Source organism: Nipponia nippon, unplaced genomic scaffold, assembly GCF_047370975.1.
Source record: "Nipponia nippon isolate SJK-2023a ecotype South Korea unplaced genomic scaffold, ASM4737097v1 scaffold_9, whole genome shotgun sequence".
NCBI lineage: Eukaryota > Metazoa > Chordata > Aves > Pelecaniformes > Threskiornithidae > Nipponia > Nipponia nippon.
The window spans coordinates 29,423,110-29,443,809 of NW_028262413.1; the positions used below are offsets into that span (position 1 = coordinate 29,423,110).

At 40.5% G+C, this 20,700-nt stretch overlaps 1 protein-coding gene across 3 annotated transcripts in view; it reads left to right on the forward strand.

Annotated features, from left to right (window-relative positions):
• The first annotated feature begins 4,222 nt into the window (after positions 1–4,222).
• TBC1D2B (TBC1 domain family member 2B) overlaps positions 4,223–20,700 on the forward strand; it is a 36,123-nt gene continuing 19,645 nt past the window's right edge. For 2 of the 3 annotated variants that reach the window (XM_087743188.1, XM_087743189.1), the window contains exons 1-3: positions 4,223–4,754; positions 11,796–11,949; positions 16,993–17,158. In XM_087743188.1, the coding sequence (XP_087599314.1) occupies positions 4,410–4,754; positions 11,796–11,949; positions 16,993–17,158 (665 nt within the window). In that variant the 5' untranslated portion in view covers positions 4,223–4,409. The remainder of the gene's footprint in view (positions 4,755–11,795; positions 11,950–16,992; positions 17,159–20,700) is intronic. The other variant, XM_087743187.1, reaches the window with a different exon arrangement.

A 20,700-nucleotide genomic window follows, 5' to 3' on the forward strand; every position in this document is an offset into this window, starting at 1 on the left:
TCTATGATCTCCTCTGATCTTTCTTTTTACTGGACACTTCTGTAAGTCCCCATTGAATGTACGTATTCTTAGGTTCTCCACTGGGAATCAAGTATACACATGGAAATAAGTTCCACTGTAAGCAGCCAAAATAATTGTGTTTTATTAATTGTGTCATTATCTGTGTTTCTATCTCTTGCCCAGTATTTTTTTTGTCTCTACAACAGCACTCTAAATTCTTCTGCTTATCCTCTTCAGCATTCCTATCAAGCTCTATAGCAGTCTCTACCCAGTCTGGATCTACATGAATGCTGACAAGCCAACAATTATGTGCATACAGATTGCCCAGTTCGTTGCTACAGTTAAGTAGTTCCTGCTTTTCTATTCATAAGGGGTCTAATTTGACTCTCTCTCCTCTACATGGCTACCAACTTGCCTGGATATCTTTACAAGTCAGATCACAGATGTGTAACTAGAAATCAATGCTGCCATTCACTGAATTGTATAATTGTTGCTTTTTCGTAGTGAAGAGTTCTCGATAAGATGCCGTGCAACAAAAAGTAAAAGCAATGCATTTAATATTGTCGTGTATTCAATTGGTTTTATAGGAGACAGTTAACTGAAGTTAAAGTAGGTCTTTCCTACTGAATCAGAAACTACAAAGAAGCTTCCCTGCTTATTCACGGTTTGTATTTTTTTTTCCATTTTGAGAGGGGAACACAAATGGCGAATGTGAAAGAGGAAAGGAGCACCACCTAGTGTTTAAAGAACAACACTGGCGCATGAAAAGTATATGAAATTGCCCATCAGTTAAAACATATAGACCATGTAATTATTTGGCTGACTTGTTTGCATACAAGGAAATAATTTTCTGGGAATGTAATAATATGATGTTCTTAATGGACATTGTGGTGTCTGAGAGGCAACGGAATGTAGAATGACGTGTCAGACTGCATCAGAAACAGTAATTTGGAGAAATTTTTTGCCTGTTTGTCTCCGTTGGTAAAAAAAAAAAGCTTAGGAAAGTTTTTGGTTCCTCATCTCCAAAGAATTTAAATAATAGTAGGCCAAAACCTTTCACTCTTTGAAATAAGTATGCAAGTACTATACATAAACAGGCTATAGCAGAGTGACAAAATTTATCTTGGCAGTGACAGTCACAGACAACATTGTGCAAGAACCTGCAAAATATTTGTTAAGATGGAATAGAAGTAACCGTTTAGCCTGTATCTCAGCATGCAGGTTTGGACTGACACTGTGTGGGAGAGGGTTTGAGGGGAACAGTCGTCTGTAGTTCCATTGTTCTGGAAAACAAAAACCGGTAGAAGTTCTGTGTGAGCTCTGAAAAAATCTGGGTTTCATCTCTAACTGAATCCCTGTATCTCAGAAGATACCAGACAAGAGACAAAGTCATTTTTGCTTTCTGTTTTGTGAAAGGAAGCAGTGTAGACTCTCAGCCATTCTAATTTTGGAGTTATGATCTCACTTTAACCAAAAGCACAGTACAGATGTGCTGCTTGTAATTTATTGGTGTTTTCTGCACTTCAGTAAACATGACAGCATGAGTCTGCCATATACACCAACTGTACTCTCTCTGCCTCCATATCTAATGATAGACTCTCACTTTTTCTTGCATATTTACTTTTTTTTTTTAGAATAAAATGTCAACTTATTCAAGAACTGTGAATGCTTACATTCATTGTAAGATAAAACCACTACAATTGTAATGAGTTAGACCAGTCTGTCATTTTTCAGAGTAAATACAGTTTTATTTTTTATGTGTAGTAGATGGCCTTGTTCAGTGAAAAGTGCTATTACTAAAATATTCATTAATTTTTTGGAGAGAAAGACACACCAGAAAAAAAGGGATTTTCAAATATTTTCATGTTTGACAAACTTTGTGGTTCTTTCAAGAGTATAACCACTGTTTTGCTACATGTAAAATTTATTTGACTGTTGCACTATGGTTAGGAGCTACACGCACACCAAAAGCTTCATTGGCCCTCACCTCTGGGCAGGAGGGAAATCTCATCTTGTGAGATGCTATTTATATTTGTTTTCTAGACACTTGTTAGCAACAGAATGTCACCTATATCATCTGTGCATTTGGAACACGAAAGGAAGCAGCAGGTAAAGGGAAGAACATTGTTTTAATTTCTATTCACCACAGCAACTTAGAAATAAGTTGTATGTTATTTACCAGACCATATGTGGATCTGTTTGTGAAAAAAAGGGCATATATGAAATAAGGAACTTATTTCCCAAGAAGGGGAACTTTCTGTTTACATGAATTGACTGTGAAATTAGGGCATTCTCCTGCTTTGAGTGTTGTAAGGAAGCTGAACAGAAAATTTAAAAAAGAGAAGTACTGACAGCAAAAGTTTTGAGGCTTTAGGAATTGATTCTGTGATTTGCTGCAAGATGTAATTCTTGATAGCCAGTAGGAGTCATGGGTGCTCAGCACACAAAGAACAAGGCCAAGCTTCACTAAATTGATGAGATAATGTAACAGATCAGGGATAAGTGCAGGGGCACTTAAACTTGTCTAAATGACTGAGATAAGGAACTGGCAGCTTCTAAAGACAATCAGTGTTTTCCCCGTATAACTCATGTTCTGGCAAATGACACTTACCAAGAAAGAGTATGATGCTACCAGAAGACCAAGAATTTGAGGAAGAAGATACTGAGCAGTATATACAGAAGAAACATTATTGACCTGTTGTTTAAGCAGGATAAACCCTTCTTACTTTCCACATTTACTAACAAAGCCTCAACTTTTGACAGAACAGAATCAGTCATTCTAGTCGGGGGGGAGGGGGGGGGGGAATTCTAGCCTGAGTTTACAACATTTAATCTTTCAGTGGATCACACTTCATGTCATGTGAGTTGACTGGGGAGATAACTTCCACGCCTGGGTTTCTGTAACGAATTACTCAAGTTTCTCTGCTAACGGAACACTGGCTATTTCCTCACTCTACACGTTTCTTATCAGTAGGTGACATCCGGAGGGGAGGACTCGAAGAATTCTGCAATCCCTTCTGTCAACATCAAAGTGGAACCCATGGACGACCACACTGAATATTCAGGTGCTTTATATCCTTTACATCCTTTAGCACAGAATGAAAATATTGTCTGGCAGATGAGACAGTTACTTTTTATTGAGAAATTAATCAAGGCATTTAAAAATGAGGACAGAGTAAGCAGCTGTGGGGAATTTAGGATTTCTGGATAACTTGAACTTCCAAACTGTCAGAATTCAGTCCGATGAACCTAGTTCATAAACAGCATAATCCTAATAAAAACGCCATTGCAAACATCAGCTCCAACCATTGCAACAACTATGTTGACAGCAAACCTTTTGTGCTGTATTTAAGGTTGAGAATGAAAAGCTGAATGCCATTAAATGTGGAATTGTCGCCTCCCATTTTTTGATGATTATGCCACATCAGACTGTTTTCTCTATTTGTACCCAGAGCGTTAGGCATGTTTGATGGCAATAGGCACATACTGTGTTCCAAACACACAGAGAAATTACGTGAAATTATGTGTACCTCCCTGTGGCAGCTTGGTCTCTTCACAGTGAAGTTTTCTGTTACAGAAGCTCTCTGTTATTAACACTAGAAGTTCCCTAGAGACCAAAATGTGCTAGACACTTCAGTGAAACATAAAAATACAAATAGTTTGGCCTGTAGCCATTCACAAGTCTAAACCCGCTGAGCTACAGCTTTTTACCCATTGCTGCCTGCATGTTCCACCATTTTTCCCAGAAATAATTGGGAGCGATTTTTAAATGCCCATCACCAGGCAGAGCAGCAAGGGTTTGGTAAGAAATGTCAAGACTGTGAAGGCATCGTGTGGCCCATGCGCTCCTCCGGTTACTGCCATGACGTCAGGCAGGGCACTGGGGCAGATAAGGTTGGGAACGGGAGGCTACAAATGAGTAATGCCGTTCCCAACAAGAGAGGGGGTTTAATCTGATCATGCGCTAGACCGCGATTTGGAAAATACTTTTTAATGTGGCCACGAAAGCACCGGGGCCCGGTAGCGGCAAAGCGCGGGCCGGCACCTCAGCAGGGCAGGCGGCGGCCCCCCGGCGCGAGGCAGGTCGCTTCCACGTCAGCAGCGGCGGGCGCCGCGCCCGTTTCCTGGAAGAGGGCCGCTCGGCGGCCGAAGCCCCGCTTAGGGCCCTGTCCCCGCTCTCCCGGCGGCCAGCGGCGCACGCTCGGCGCCCGGGGCGGGGCGGCCCCGGGCCTACGGCTTCGCCCGCAGCCGCGGGCGGGGGCGCGGGGAGCGGCGGCAGGGCGGGCCGGGCCGGGCCGGGCCGGGCCGGGCCGTGGCGGCCGCACTACAAGTCCCGTGAGGCGGCGCGGCACGGGCCGAGCCGGCTCCCTGCGCGGCGGGCGAGGCTGCGTTCGCGGCGGGGCGAGACGATGCCGGCGGCGGGCTCGGAGGGGGAGGAGGGCCCGGCGGGGCCCGGCGGCGGCCCGGCGGGGGAGCAGGCCGGCCCCGGCACCCCCAAGCTCTGCGGGTACCTGCAGAAGCTGTCGGGCAAGGGCCCCCTGCGCGGCTTCCGCAGCCGCTGGTTCGTCTTCGACCCCCGCCGCTGCTACCTCTACTACTTCAAGGGGCCGCAGGAGGCGCTGCCCCTCGGGCACCTCGACATCGCCTCCGCCTGCTTCAGCTACCACCAGCCCGAGGCCGGCGCCGCCGCCGCGGGGGACGAGGCGGCCGCCTTCGAGGTGCACAGCCCCAACGGCGCCGTCGCCGTGCTCAAGGTAGGCCCGGGGGCGGGCGGGACCCCTCCCGCGTCCCCCGGTGGCCGGGGCGGCCCCGCCGGCTGGGCGGGGGCAGGTCGCTGCCGGGGCAGGTCGCTGCCGTGCCCGGCCGTTCCCCCTCGGGCTCGGGCGCCCTCCCGGTGCCCGCACGGCGCGGCGGGGACCTGCGCCGGCTGCGGCTCCGGAGCGGGGCTGCCCTCCGCTGCGTTTTGCGGGTTTTTTTTAGAGGAAGAAAAGTAATCTTTCTCAAACGCAGAGCAGATCGGCACTACCAGGCTATCCCTAGCGTTCGCTTCATTTTTTTCCTTTTTGATTTTGTTGTTAAAGTGCTCCTCTGACGGGGAAGAAAATGCCCCTGGTGAGCGCGGTCCTGTTGGAGCAGGGTGGGCTAAGCCGGCTTGGTTGAGCGGGCTCTGGGGAAACGGCTGGGCAGAAAAAAGATTTCCAAGGAAATCTGGTGGGCTGTGGTTTTGGAAGTTGAGAGGGAGTGGTTGGTTTTCACTGTTGGGGTGTTTATTTTGAAAAGATGATGCATGGCAGAAGTCTTCATCTAGACCGCTTTGGGAGGAAGGAAGAGGAGGAGGGAGAATTGTTTCATGACAGTAGCAGAGGCTGCTTATCACATTGTGTTTGCAAGGACTCGGGCTTTTCATAGGACGAGAGGTAAATGTTAGGATTGTTCTTTGTATCTTTCCTTTATTGTCATGCCTAGGGAAAAAAAAAAACGAGGAAACCATTTCCACTCAATAAAGGAGAAATGAATTCTCCTGAGTGTCCGTTATTTTTGATTGCTATTACGGCATGTATTTCCCACAAGGAATGTTGTTGTGCATCGAGTGTGAGTTTTCACGTGAACTGCGTTATTTTTTGGCAAGATCCTTAATATTAGAGTGTAATCCATAAAGTTATTAAAGTAAAACAGCAGAATTTCCTATTGAATATTGGAAGAGATCTTTCTTATACACTTATTTAACAGTGGAGATCTAAACAATGATAGTAAATGCTGAGATTGTAGAACGTGATTGTATAAAGCTCTTCAATATTCTGTTTTGATAAATATAAATGTTTGTCAAAATAAGGAATCATTAATGTACTTTACTAAAGAATAAGCAAGTTTTTTAACTGGAAAACTAATACAATAATTTTAACTATATTTGGTTAAGGAAAAGCAGTGTAATCAGCGGTTTTGCATGCAATCACGTGTAAAAACTACCTTTTTCTTTGTGTAGCTGTGACCAAAGTTTTTATTGCTTTCCACAAATCTGCCTTTATAGCCTGAGTGTTTATGTTACAGAAGCTAAAACTGTAGACTTGGTGTAAGCTTTGATTTTTGATAATTTGAGGGTTTTTTGTTTGTTTTTAATTAGTATCTAGTGACTTTTATGTGGAAATCTCCAGGTAAATACATAATACGTGTTTTGTTTTGAGGATTCTTTTTGAATAGGAGGGCCTTTGTTGAGAATCATAATTTTATGATGAGGATTATAGTGGGAAATAGTATATGTCACCTGTGTAATAAGTAACTAGTCTGTCAAACAGTACTCTAGCAGCAGCTTCCAGTGTCTTCTGCAGTTATGAAGATACAAATCATACTCAACACCGATGCACAAGCATAAGGAATGGGGAGTTTCCTTTTTTTATGGGTTTTTTGGTATATTTTAGTCTGTGATGTTACTGCTCTGCCCGTATTTTTGTATTCATTTTTTCCCTGTACTCTCTAGGAAAGAACCTGCATGGATTGGAGCTCTCCTCATGTTTCCCTTATGGGGACTGAGAAAAGGTGCCAGTTGAGGAAGTCAAGGTCATTTCTGTAATTAGCAGAAAAAAAATAATTTTGTATCTTCTACATCTTGTATTGTTATGATGCTTGCCCTAAAGCAGCCAAGTGATTGTCCATAAAAATGCTATTACTTTATAGGTGTTTATATAATAAATTGGGAATTAATGAAGATCTTGAGGGATACTGCAGGACCAGCTGGTCTTTTGTGGCCATGTGATTCACCAAGGGATAAGGCTTTTGCAGCTGGAATTAATTTTCTTCTACTCAACATGATAGTTCTTTAAGGCCTTTAAAAACATCTTTCAGCTAAATTAGGTAGAAGTAGAATTAAGAATGAATTGAAGATGTTAAATTAAAAAAAAAAAAAAGCCAACCCAAAAGAAGTCCGCACACTGACGGATCCAGCCCCGGTTGAAAACAAATGTCATTTAATCTATCAAGAAAACATTACACAGAGAGCACGAGGAATAAAGTCAAGTCAAATGTAGTCTTCACCCTGTAACTCACATGCCTTGTTTTCCTCAATTTGCTGCTTGTTCAAAATTTCCAGATCTCGTGATCTGGTCTTTCCCATTCAGTAGTATAAGCTGAGAAGAGCAAAAAGAAATAAGCAACTGGAATTCCAGATTGAAATGATGGTGCTGTTGAGGAATGCATTATTTCTTCATAATGCCTCAGTTTTTTTATTAATGTAATGATTTCATCATCTGGATTGCTCAGTCTGTGTCATCTAATGGGAGCTGAGGACTGTATGACATACTTGGGGTTTGTTTCTCAGTTTGATAACAATTTCAGGAAAAATATGCTGTAGCTTTTACAGCAAATAAGGCAAATTGTTCATAATTTAGAAATGTAGATAACCAACCTGACACTTGCATGATTGTAGCTTTTCTGTATGTTTCCAACAGTTAAAGTACATTAGAAGAAGCTAAGTGTGTGTAAAAAGCTTTTCCATTTAAAATATATAACAAGTACCAGCACTTTAGGTAAAGAAGCAGAGAAAATTGTGTACTTTATGAATTATGGATAGGTTATGTTTGAGAATATTTTCATGGAAAGGACTTGATCCTGCAAGTACTTGCTGTAACACAGAATGCTGGTAATACAGTCAAGCGAATATTTGCCTGTGTTTGCACAGTGAGGTCTGTCATTAAGGGATAAAAGAATTAGCATTATGAATATATATAAATGAACAAAGGGGTCATTTCTCACTTATTTTTTAAAGCAGTGTCTTGTAGTGACACAGTTCACTTGCTTCTGAAACAAGGAAACGCTGGCCAGTGATGGCAGACTGTGTGTCTAGTCACTTATGTATGGATAACTTCTTTGTGAACAGTGGTGAATTGAGAGAGGAGGGGAACAGAAATTGCACAGCCTTCTTGGAGAAAAAAACTTCTCTGGGTTATTGGCCAAGTAGTAAGCATTCCAGACACTGCAGATTTTGGAGCCCAGATCTTTGAATGTATTGGACACCAAACGTGCTGAAATCAGAATTATTTAGGAGGTCTTACTCTTAGGTTTGTCAATAATCTTCAAGGATGTGGCAGTGATTAATAATGGGGTGCTCGAGCTTAGAAGGTAGCTCAGCAGTGAAGGTGATTTGTTTTCTGAGCTGTTTTTTGGTTTTGTTTGTTTGGTTTTTTTAACTTTGCTGGTTAGTGGTTGCAATGCTTTAATTAAAAATTGGGCTGCGTTCCAAAAAAATGCCATCTGACTCCAGATTTGCTGTTTGAGCATAGCAGAATTAGTAAATCTTAAGAAATGCAAACTTTCTGGTGATGTTCGCTTTTACAAAAAAGCTTGAGGGAGAGTTTGTGTTCAGAAAAGGATTGTGGCAAGAATTTTCATGAGTTTCCTCAAAATGGCAGATCTGCTTGTTGCCTTTCTTTGGACTCTTCCTGAAAGTGTTTAATATTGGCATACATGTTCCACCAGTGGGTCCAGGTAGAGGATGCCACTGGGTAGTTGTTTTCCCCAAATAATTCTTCTGTTTTTGTCATGTGTGCATCGGAAGAAGGCAGTTCCTGCAGCATCCTTAGTGGGAGAATACAGGAGAATGGTTTTAAGTAAATGATAATAATTTTCCATCATTTATGTTGAAAAATACATGGGACTATATGTCTCTTTACTTACAGTGTCTTTTGTTTCTCCTGTTGCCTGTAAGTTTGCAATAGTAATTCCTTATCTTGCAGCAGTTCAGATGACATTTATGGTGGTTTTTCTTCTCACAGAAATGCCTCCATTAAAATGTGACTATCTAAGGTTCGTTCTTACTTCAGAGCCACGCAGTAGTTCAGTACAAATAAGGATTTTTTTTTGTGAGATCTGATGGATGCTGCACCTATTTAAATGTTCTGTCTCTCATGGTGGGCAGTAGCCAAATACTCAGAGAAGCCATGAGAAATGGGGCAAGCATGGAAGTGTTCCTTTCTTTGACAGGTAAAGTGAACTAAAGAAAGGTTTGCAAATTTGTTTTTTGTTTAGGAGTATGGGAAGAGAGAGACTTAAAATATTCTGTGTGGGTTTTGGTTTTGTTTTTTTTTTTTTAAAAAAAGTCCATTCCAAACAACAACCTTCAAAGATTAATTTTGTTTAAACAAAACTCATCTTAACAGAGATTCTCAGGATACTTTTACTTGTGAAGTAAATAATTAAGATGTCTATATTAACTCAGCAAAAACAGCTCAAAGGGAGTGGAAAACCCCATAAGAGAAGGAAGACTGTGTGTGAAGGAAGGAAGGCAAAGTAACAGGCAGGGTGTTACTGCAGCAGCAGGGCACAGAGCAGTTCTTGGGAAAATTACTTAATAGGGGAGTGAGAAACTTGTACTGCTTTGCTATCCTGTTTTACATTGAAGAACTGTAACTGCTAAGTGACCCAGCGTGTAACAATGACATCACTTGTAAACTGAGGATGTGTATGTGCTGCTCAGCAGAGAACAAGCGTAATTGGGAATTTAAAAGCACCAACACGGAGCAACTCCAATAAAATCAATTCATGGTTTTCTAAAGACTATTGGGAAGAGGATAATGGGACAAATTGCAAAAAAGGCTCATTAAGTTGAGTCATGGGCAGAAGTTAATTGTAGGTATCACTTAGGTTGACTCTAGGTGAATTGCCTCATTAGCTATGTTGTGGTAGCAAAGAGAGCCACTTAAGTACTACATCCTGTGTTAGTGGAAGCTCTTTAAATTCTTGGTGGTTGCTGGAGCACAGTAAAACATTGCTTTACAAGGCCTGTGTGCAAGTCTATCTAAAGGGAATGTAGGCTCTCAAATTTACCAGAAATGAAGACTTGCCACTGGATAATACTCCAAAGGAAATACTTTTGTGCTAGAAATAGAAGGGGAGATGTTGGCTCTTTGCAAAAAGTGACTGGAGGCTGTAGACGTAAAGCCTGCTGCTGTGGTAATTCCAAAACTGCCAGTGATGGCTGTGTGGATTGATGTTTCCCAGCATCCAGTTCTTTGACACTTTTCTCAGAAACCTCATAGACACTTCTAAACTATTCTTGTCCCATGTCTTTTTTATGAGGGGAAATGTTTTCGTCCAATTTCCAGTGAGCAAGCAAGAAAAAAATACATGAAACTAATTTCCATTTCAGATTAGAAATATCTTGCTTACATATCTTTCTTACCAACTGAGAAAAGTGAACCTGTAGTGTCCTCTTGTGTCACTATTTGGTTTATTTCACTACTTGATTTGATTTATGAATGTTTTACGTATCTTATGTCTTCTCGTGTGTCTGATGTACTGAGAGGAACTGGAGCAGCAGCTCCAGGAATAACTCTGTCTGTTTTCTGATTAACTTCCTTGCACAGTGCTTTGGAGCCATTTGCTGTAGGATGATGTGGATGTTAAAGCTCATACGGGTACAAAAAGCCAAATCGTAAAATAAAAAGCTGTCTCTCTGATTGCGAAACACTAAGATGCCAGATCGCTGAGCCAGAGAGCGCACCCTTGGGAAGCATCAGTTCTTTTTTGCCACATTGCTTATGCTCTGTCTTGTAATTAGCTGCTATCAGGGTCAAAGTAAGATGGTAAATGGATCTTCAGTTTGACTAGACCAAAAGTGTTCTCATATGAAAAATTAAGACAAATCTCTGCCATTTATGTGCTTTATGCAGCACTTACTGTGCTGCTTTTGTAAGGAAATCTGTGGTGTTTGTTGCTCTTCATTCTTCTGCAACTATGCCCTGCACAGGTACCCTCTTCAGTTGTGATAAACAGAACAGGAAGCTATTTGAAATTAAGTTGTCTTTAAAGAGTAAACACAGTCATTTGCCCAAGTAATGCAGGTTTTTCATTGATAATGCCACCAAGCACTTTGGGAGAAGGTAGGAGAAAGACTGGCTACAAGGTGAGCGCTCTGTGTGCTTACGGGCTGAAGGATGGGCAAGTGTCTCTTCACAAGTGTTAACTTTTTGTTAGCAAACATGCCATGTTACTAGTGCTGGGTGCTTGTTCTAGACTGGCAGCTGAGGATGTATGTTGGAATAAAAACGACTTTTTCAAGTGAGCATCTGCAATGTCAGTTACCATCACTTAGTCTCTTGTTGATATTTGTAGATTGTCATTTGACATACACTGAAATTGCTCTTATAGCTGTGATTCTTACTGAAGCTTAAAGTTGTGTTTGAATTCTTGCTCACTTATTACCTATTCATGTTAATGGCTGTAGGCTTGTAGATTAAATATTCATGTTGGGTTGTTTTTATTTTAAATACGACCTCTCTATAGAAGTTCGTTAGCTCATGGGATCACCAAGTAATACAGTATGTAGATTTAGTCATTAAAGTAGGAGGCATTACAAGGCATTATTAATTTGTTGGTTTCTGCTGGTAATAAAGCAAGTTAAAAAAAGAAAGTAGGAATCTTCCTGAGTGTGTATAGGACCTTTTCTTTCCATAATACAGATTTGTAGTTAAATATTTAAACAATGGTTTGTGTGTAAAATATAAGATGCTGCTGCTGCATTTTCTAATGTTTGAGTGTAAAACTGGAGGAAAAAAAAAAAAAGCATGTGACTACTGCTAATGGAAAATGGGTTTGGCATGAAAGTCAGGGATGTGTATGTGTGCACAAGGTTTACCGAGTACGTTGGTGGTTATTTCTTTTAAATCATATTGGTTTTGAGTGATGATACCTTGCTGGTCTGCTAATTATCTGGGTTGGTTTTTTTAATTGCACTTGGAATTACTGTATTCATATATGAAAGACATGCAGTGATCTCATCAGCGCTCTGGTTCTTTGTGTTGTAGGCTGCGACTCGTCAGGATATGACATACTGGCTTCAGGAACTTCAACAGAAGAGGTGGGAATATTGTAACAACCTTGATGCAGCAAAAAGGGACAGCCGAACTTCCCCTACACCAAGTGACTTTTCCAAAGGTCTTGTTGCCAAAGACAACCCCGGTAGGTTAAAAACTTGAGTAAAACAGAATGTGTGTTTCTATTCAGTGTCAGTTAATCAGTACAAGGCGCAGCGCTGGGGTAAAGAACAGTCTTAGGAAGCTTTTTGTCACATCTTGTTATCGAGTAACTGTGTGTAAGCTTTGCATATGTTGATGATGCTAAAATTATTTAACATAAATGTAACTTTATGTGTAATTTCATATCTCTTATGAAACATATTGATTTCTTCAAAACCAAATTTTTGAAAATGAAGTAAAATGGAATAGTCCTGTGACTAGGTTTCATTAAGTGGCAAGGTACAGTTTAGGTTAGGTAAGTTGTCTCTTAGTGGTTCCAGTATCTTAGAAGCTTAGTGTGTTAAGTATCCTGAGATGTAAACTCCAGTTTTTCATGGGAACAGGTATATTTTGCATTCTGAATGACTGTATTTTGTTCCCAAAAAAGTACGGTGTGGTGGATCTGTCTGACTGTGACAAAAATTTCCTGCCTTTTAAAACTGGAAGACAGTCTGCACTGATACTGCATAACTGAAATTCAGTCTCTGTAATACGTAATACCTTCGGCCAAGCAAAATGTAATTTTAGACTAGTGTCAGAGTTATAAAAATGTATTAGTGTATTATACAACGTTGTTCTGCATTTTTGACTACATTGCTCAGGCACTTCTGAATTGTTTTATTCCATTACAGAAATTGCTTGCTTGCTGATTTCTGTTATCCATAAATAAGACTGAGTAAAATCCTGTTCTGTGTCAAGTTAGACATTAGTAAAGCTCTTTTGGGTTTAAACAGAGCCTTGACATATTTCATCAACAGATTTTATTTTGTTCATTTAAATTTGCTCATACTATAAAACCAGAAATGTTAAGCTGTCTTCTTCCCCGCCCTTCTCTCCCCTCCCCTGGTTCAGATCCCATGCTGCAGTATTGTCCTCTAACCCAGTTTACTGCTTTCATTTGAGAGCCATCTGCTTGTGGCTGCTTGCTCAACCACAGCTGGCTTGAGAGTATGTGTTTTCATAGGGGCTCAGCTTGATGTTTCAGCTACACCAATCTAACAGCTAGTCACTACTTAAAGAAAGGCCCAGCTCTCTCCCTTGATCTGGCACTGGTGCTAGTCTCACCCTTCTGTATGCTAGTGCAAGGAGTGCAGCTAGCAGGAAACATCTTTTTCTCCAGGTTAGTTTTTGGCCAGTGTAGCTTCCTGAAATGGTTTACTGTAGGGACAGATGAGTGCCAGGATTAGCCAAGAGAATTGTTGGGAATGCAAAGTGGGATGGTTTGAGACCACCTTTCTGGCAGCAGACAGTCTGGTTAGCAGCTTGTCAAACCATATGCTGCAAGAACATATGTATTGGTGTGCAAAGATCTAACAGCTTGCAGGTGTTGGAAAGGGTAACAGGCTTTTGCTCTTTCAAACCTTTGCCTTTCTACCTTCAGCCTCTCATTCTCTGCTATGTAGTCTCCCTTTTTGCATTCTGTGGTGTTTGTCTGACCCTGTGCTGAGTTCAAAAGTTAGCCAAAAAGGAAGGGTGGGTTTTTCTTTGCTAGATTAACGAGTGGAATATATTTACTGTGCAATCAGGTGACTTCCAGAGCTGATCGAAGGGAGGGAACAAGGCATAGGGGCCAAGTATGGGAAGGCAGAGTAAAGGAGTAGTCAGGACTGCCCTCTTTTGGCAGCAGATTGTTGGATCAGATCAGCTATAATATGTAACTTGGCCCCAAATCTCTCTTCTTTCTTTCTTGTGCTACTTCCCTCAGAGCTTAGGTACAGTGTGAAATTAACCTGCTGTCCCTGCAGTCTGTGTAGATACTGTTCCCACACTCCTGTTTTGCATCAGATCTAGCAATCGTAATCCAGTCACTTTAGATCACTGATCTGATATTTTCCTTTCCTGTACATTGTTGGGGGGTTTCTGGATCAGCAAGCTGAACCAGTTTGTGTGATTTTTTTTTTTTTTTAATTTATTTTATTGCTATTATTAAATACAGTGCAAGGAATGTCAAGATGAGATACATGGGCTGAGTAGACCCATCCGTTTCAGGGACAGCCTGCAGTTAAACCACATTATGTATAATTTGAAACTGTGTCTAGAGTATCTCATTTTTGAGGACAACTCACAATGATGACTTCATCATCAACCAAAGTATTTAAGTAGGAATTTCTTCTGGGGAAAGTGCAAAGAGTGTGAATGATTGATGATTATTTCTTCTTTTTAAACAAATACTCCAAAAATTTCCTGTAGAGTTTGGGGACTCTCTAAGGCTCTGATTCCATGTTGATGACTAAGATATGTCTTGTGTTTTTTGGGGAAAAAAAAAAGAGTGCATTCAATGATGTGCTTTATACTGGAGCATATAAATTGGTTTGTTTTGCTAGTACTTGAGTACAGATGCTATCACTAATGTTTTAAATGGGGAAGTAGTCTGTCTGCAGTCCAGAAACAAAATTGCTCGCTGTAGTCTTGCCTGTTTTGTCCTGTCGTCCTTCCACCCCTCAGTTTAGAAATCTGGACTAGCTGGAACATGGGTAAAGCTAAGGTGCTGCTTTATGGATCAGGCTTGACAAGTTCTTAAGAATTTTCAAGCTAGTGAAAAACACTTTAAAATATTTTTCAAAGTGGGCTGTGGGAAAGCTAATGTTACAAAAATGATTCGGGAGGATTTGTCATGGAGCTGCCTTACTATCATGGAAGTTGAAGAAATGATTTATTCTTTATAGGATATGTTTACTTTTTTCTTCTAATTGATTGAATGTTAAAGTAGTTTTTATACTTTCAGTTCTTAGTTATGCTATTCCTCAACTCCTGATTTGCATTAAAAAATGGTATGTCATGTATTTATAAGATAGGTATGTTTTGAAGTAAGTTTAAAAACAAGGTGTGTTTGGTTTTTGTTTTTTGTTTTTTTTTTCATGGTGATAGCATTAGCAACCACATTACATTGTTGTGCTGTATCTGCTGTGTAGTCCATACCTCTAACCAGTCAGCTAGCTGGTGTAAGCAGGGGATCATGTAGAAGGAGCAACCTCAGGAAGGCAGAGGTTTAGCCAGGCTGATTAGCATGTCTAATAGAGAAAATGCATTTATTAGACATTCAGCTCTTGAGCAATTCATTTACATGGGCCATACTATAAAGAGATTTTGTAACAAGCTATAAGTACGAAAGCAGAATGTTAGTATTCCAGCCTGGTTCTGGGTGCCCGTAAGTTTTTGGTGTGGTGGGTTGTTTTTTTTTTTTTGGGGGGGGGGAAGTGTGGGGAGAGGCATGGCTGTGTGTGGTGGGTTTTTTTTTAGTTGAAATCTATTGTATTATCTTTCTCCTTTATTAGGCAGTGAATATGATCAAAAGTTAGTTTTATCTAACTTATCTTAGCTGAATTTTGTTCGGCTCAAACAGCCAAGGTCCAACACAATTTGGAATTTAGTTTGGGCGATAAGGCACTGAAGAAGTCTCTATCAGCACTGTTCATAAAATAAGTCAAGACAGTATAATTTGTAACCTATATTTGAAAGATGACATGATATACTTCTGTTTCAGATAGCATTTTTCAAGGGTTTGAGAGATTTGTAGTGTCAATGATCTTTTATATTTGGTATTCTTTATCACAAAATGTTCTCTCTTTCTACTGCTAGTCTTCGATATGGGCTAAATAAAAGTAACCATCTGCTGAGTAATTAGAGTACAGCTTGCTTAAAGATGGTCTTGCTGCTAGTGCCAAGTCATCGTCAGAACAAAGTCTGAAAGGCTCCCTGGTGATAAAACAGGGTATTGTGTTTTCCCAGGGTTTTTCCCTTCCTGCAGAGAATCATTTAAGTCAGAAGCCCATCCAGTGTGTTACTTTGTAATACAACTGCTGAGTCGAGTCAGTGTGTTCTCAAAAATTTTTAATTCACTTCAGTACTTTGTGAATGATACGGAGAAGAGTCTGACGATTACATTTGAGCTGGTTTTTAACTCGCATGTTCAGAGAGTTTGTAGAAGGCTATAAAACACTTTATGCTTCTCTACAATGCATTTGCTATTCACAGTATATTCCATACTCTGTGTTTCCTACTCCCTCTGCCTGCTGGAGGAGGGGTGAGGGAGAAAGCAAGCTATCCAGGATAACGGAAACACTGAGGTAACATATATACTGCAGATTCTACAGTACGTGTTGGGACAGTGTGGTATGTTGGAGACCTGGCTAGCTCTGCTGGATCAGCTTGGATCCTCTGGACTTTCTGGCTTAGGGCTGGTGCCAGTTCTTGGCTGGTTCCTGTGGAGCCATTCAGGGCCTGCATGAGTTTGCTGGCATGTGTGCAGTGCTGGGCCTGTGCTGCATGTCTGCATGGCCCTGTGCCCCATCTGTAGATTCGCTGAAGTGCACAAGAGAGTTTGGGTGGATGAATTTAGGTATAGCTGTATTCAGCTTAACGAGAGCTAATAAATCCTCACTGATGCAATAGGTTTCTGATGTGTCTGCAGTGCCCATGCTAATGTTCTTGGCTCTGGGAATGCCCAGGCTGGATTTGCACAGAGCTGGCTTGAGTCCATAAAGCTCATTGACTTGCAGCAGCAGTGTCACTTTTAGGATGAATAACTTTTAGGATGAAGCACACCCTGAAAGCTGTGTCACAATATTTTTGTGACACTGTTCCTGACTTAGGAGTTCTGATAGACCTGACCTTGTTTTACAAGTTTTTTTTTTTTAAAATGTACTTTTTATGGCTTTATAGCTGCTTAAGCTAGATGAATCAATATTGACTAATTGAGATTGTAAATCACTCATGCAGTAATACTTCATGAGCATCACACGAGTCCTGTTATCGGAAGTATGTGGCTGCAGTGAGAGCTCACTGAGGAAAACACTTTGCAATTTTTAAAGTTCATTTGAATGGAGTGTTTTATAAAGTTATGTTGCAATTTAAAATAAAACCCTAACCACATTACTAGCAGGCTTAGTAGTATATGACTTTATATAGCCACTATTCTTTTACTTACTGTGAATTTAGCCTATTTTTCTTTTTCTCTCTCTTTTTTTTTTTTTTTTTCTTAAAATAGATTTGAGTATCCTAAGTCAAAATGCTTCAGCAGAGAGAGCTAGAAATATTCTAGCTGTGGAGACTTCTCCTACAGACCTGGTGGGGGAACAAGCAGCTTCCCAACCTGCACCAGTCCAACCAAGTGCCATCAATTTCTCACTTAAACAATGGAGTACCGAAATCAAGTAAGTTGGGGATGGGGGAGAAGGTTACGAGATTTGGTAGTTGCTGGCAGAGACTATTTCCTACTGAAAGATGTGTGTATGTGGTAGGCGGAGCTTTTTAGAAGAACTGGGGGTGATGGGGTGGATCAGTACATTGGACTGTATCTCTTCAAGTAAACTGCCTCTTTATTATACTTACTTGTTTGAAGAGCATAGCTGACCATCATTGTGTAGCATTGCCAATACCTGAAAGGGAGAATCAAGTCCTGTAAAGCACTTCCAGTGATGGCTTTGCTCTCTGAACCCAAGCAGGGAGCTGGGAGTTCTATTCTCAGCTAGTACTGCTTTTTATCCTTCATTGTGTAATGGAGCTGCTAATTGCTAGCATTGTAGTAGTCATAGTATCTAGTGCTCATGAATTATTTTTAGTGATGAAAATCAAAACAATATAAATCATTAGTCTTCATTTTCTTCTTAAAAAAATAAAAGCACATGGCACAGATTTGAAATCGATGTAGTTTGAATTCCTGAGCAAAAATGTGGCAGACCCCTTCTGAACAACAGCAGAACCACATCTTACCCCCTCACTCTTAATGAGTTTACTCTTTAGCATTAACTGCTTTAAGGAAAGCAGTCCTATGGCTTTTCAGCTCTCTTGTTACCGTTTCTTTCTAAATGTTCTTACACTTTGCCCGCATAGATGGGTCTTCCGCTTCTACTCAAAGGATATTACAGTGCTATTACAGAGCAGTTCACAACTGAGAGCTGTAGCTTCGGTGAACTAGACCACACCCCTCTTGAACTGCAAGTAAAATGTTATTCAAGTTTCATCGGCAGTGCTGAGTGAAACAGATTGCTTTTAAAGCTTTCCTGTTAAGCACAGAGATCTGAGAGGTTTGGGGTTTTTTTTTTGGTTGTGTGTGTGTGTGTGTGTATGGTTTTTTTTTCTCCTTTAAGACTACTGTGTAACTGTCATTTATGTTCTAGAAAAGATGGTTTATGGCTGGATTAAGTAGTATGTAAATCCTGTTACTACATGTCCTGTTTAAACTGGTAGTCTTGTATAGTTTCTTGGGTTTGCGTAGCCACTTTGCTTTGGTAGAACTTAAATTTGGTCATAATAGAAGGAAAATGACATGAAACACTTTGTTAGGTGAATTCCTGTATACTTGAAATGAGTGTTTCTGGCTTTTTAAAACTCCCCCCTCCAACAGCAGATGATATGCTTTGGGGAAGTCCAGCCTGGAGGGCAGCGTCAGAGTAAGCTGCTCAGCGTTGCCTGGTTGTTTTCTTGTAACTGAGCAGAAAGGCAACAGTGGAGTTGTGGGTTGGGAAGCCCTTTTGGCTGGAGGGAAGTGTTTCTGGTGGCAGTGGCCCAGCAGATATTGTAGCACAGCATTCAAGAGTTGGCCTTTCTCTGTATAGCTGTGGTCCTAATGGCTTGGAGTCCTTGTACATCTCTGGGAATAAACATGTAAGAACATTTCACACTGTGAAGCTCTTTCAGGCTGAATGCCGCCCTCCCCCATTCCACTCTTTCTGGAGATATTCAGCTGCAGTGGTTCATCTCTCTGAAAATATTCCTGGGAAAACAACATTTATTGTATCTACTAACAGATTTTTATTTTTTTTTTAATTCTGTGGGGTTTTTTTATATGGAGTGCTCTAGTGCCCCCATGTGCTCTAAATTTTAAAGCAGACATTCCTCCCTGCAAGCTGATACCAGTGGGAAATGGTGTTTCTGTCAGGATTGCTTGTTATGCTCAAACATCCTCTTCCGATCTTCTGAAAAGTCATTTTGCAGAGGATTTACTGAGCCAGCAGCTAAAATCTGAAGTGTATGTGATGTGGACAGTTGTGCACTACCCCTGGCCATGTATTCTATCATTGGGATAAGAGTCTGACAACCTTGTTGGAAGCTATTTAGCTGTGTGGTAATATGCTAGAACCTCTGACAAATTTATTTATGTTAGCATAGGCCTTGCAGTGACATGTCTTAAAAGCTATGGACTAGCATTATCTCTGCCTGTTTTGAGCTAGCAGGTCATGAGCACTCTAAGTTCCTGTATCTAGTAATTTAAATTTGCTCCAAGACTTGAGTCTGTAGCAGTTCTCACAAGAAAGGTGAATTTCTTTCAGCATAGGTTTGGTTAGGGACAAGTGGATTTTCCTTCTAATGGCTATCCTCAGCTGCTCCAGAGAGGGGTAGGACATGTATAATCTTAATTTGGACTTATTTTGCATAAGTATTAAAGATGATCATTATTACATGCTTCCACTCCCCATATCTTTTGTTCGTTCAATCCTGCAATGAATGATGCCCAATTAATAAGCAAAACTATCCAGTAATGGTGCAAGGGTCCTTCAGACGACAGCATTTCTCATTACGTAGCGTTGGTTATGCTCAGACCATTTTGAATGGAACTCCTGTGAAAAAGCATTAAGTGGTCATGTAAGTCTTGTATTTTAACATGTGCAATCTCATTTGTCACTTCCTGATTGACAAGTGGTCGTCTTTTACTGGGCTAACAGCATTCTTTGAGTGTGTATCACAAGAAGGTCTAGTTAGTTGTGTTGGACCTCTGTGTGGAATCGGGACAAGATTATTAATATTTTTGTGACAGTGAAAGCTAATTATTAATCTTGGAAAATTAAAATGACATAGTAGTGTGACTATAAAAGCTGGTGGCCAAAAAAAGCCCCAGTAAAATGTTAGAAACTCTATTATGGTAAACACGCAAACAGCAGTACTGTCGTGGTTGATTGTCTTCCTCCGTTCTCTGCAATTCTATGCAATTTGGGGCAGGGGTGGGATCTGATCACCTTTAGAATATGCGTGCACTATGCAATATCTTATTGGATTGTGACTAGTTTTAACCTCAATATTAGAGGATAGATCAAGGTGTTTCTAAAACTTCAGAAAGTTTTCTCTACATTGCTGGGAGCATGTATTTGTTAAGAACCTAACAGATGTGTCAATCAAAGACATATCCTTCCTCCTGAACACATTTGTGATGCGTTTGACAGAGAAGCTCTTGCTATAATAACTGCATTTGCATCCTAGGTAGCAGTGGTGAAATAATAATTGGGAAAAAAGTGAAGAATATGTCTTGGAGTTAAACTATGTGTATATTTACAGTAACTAAAGTTGAAACATGCTTTTCCACTTTTTAAAATCTGTTTTCAAGTACTAATTGGCATATATAGACATTTAGGCCTGAATTTTTTTTCATCTTTATGCTGTCAGCTACTTGTATCTCTTATTTATGTGGAATATAGAGTTGGAAATGTACTGAATTATAGTAACCTCAAGTTATATAAAGTAAGACTTACCCCCAAAACATTTAAAAATACAGACTCATTAGATCATATGATCAGGTCTTGCATCATGTGTCCGATTGTACTTGTCATACTGTGCTTAGGAAAAAAATACTGTTTTTTAAATTCAACTACCTACTTTTAATCTAATAAAAAACAATGAAGCAGTGCTGTGTCAGTGCCATTAACAATCCTATGCAAAAGCTTTACAAAATTCAGTATCAGCTATGATTGTTCATGGGCCT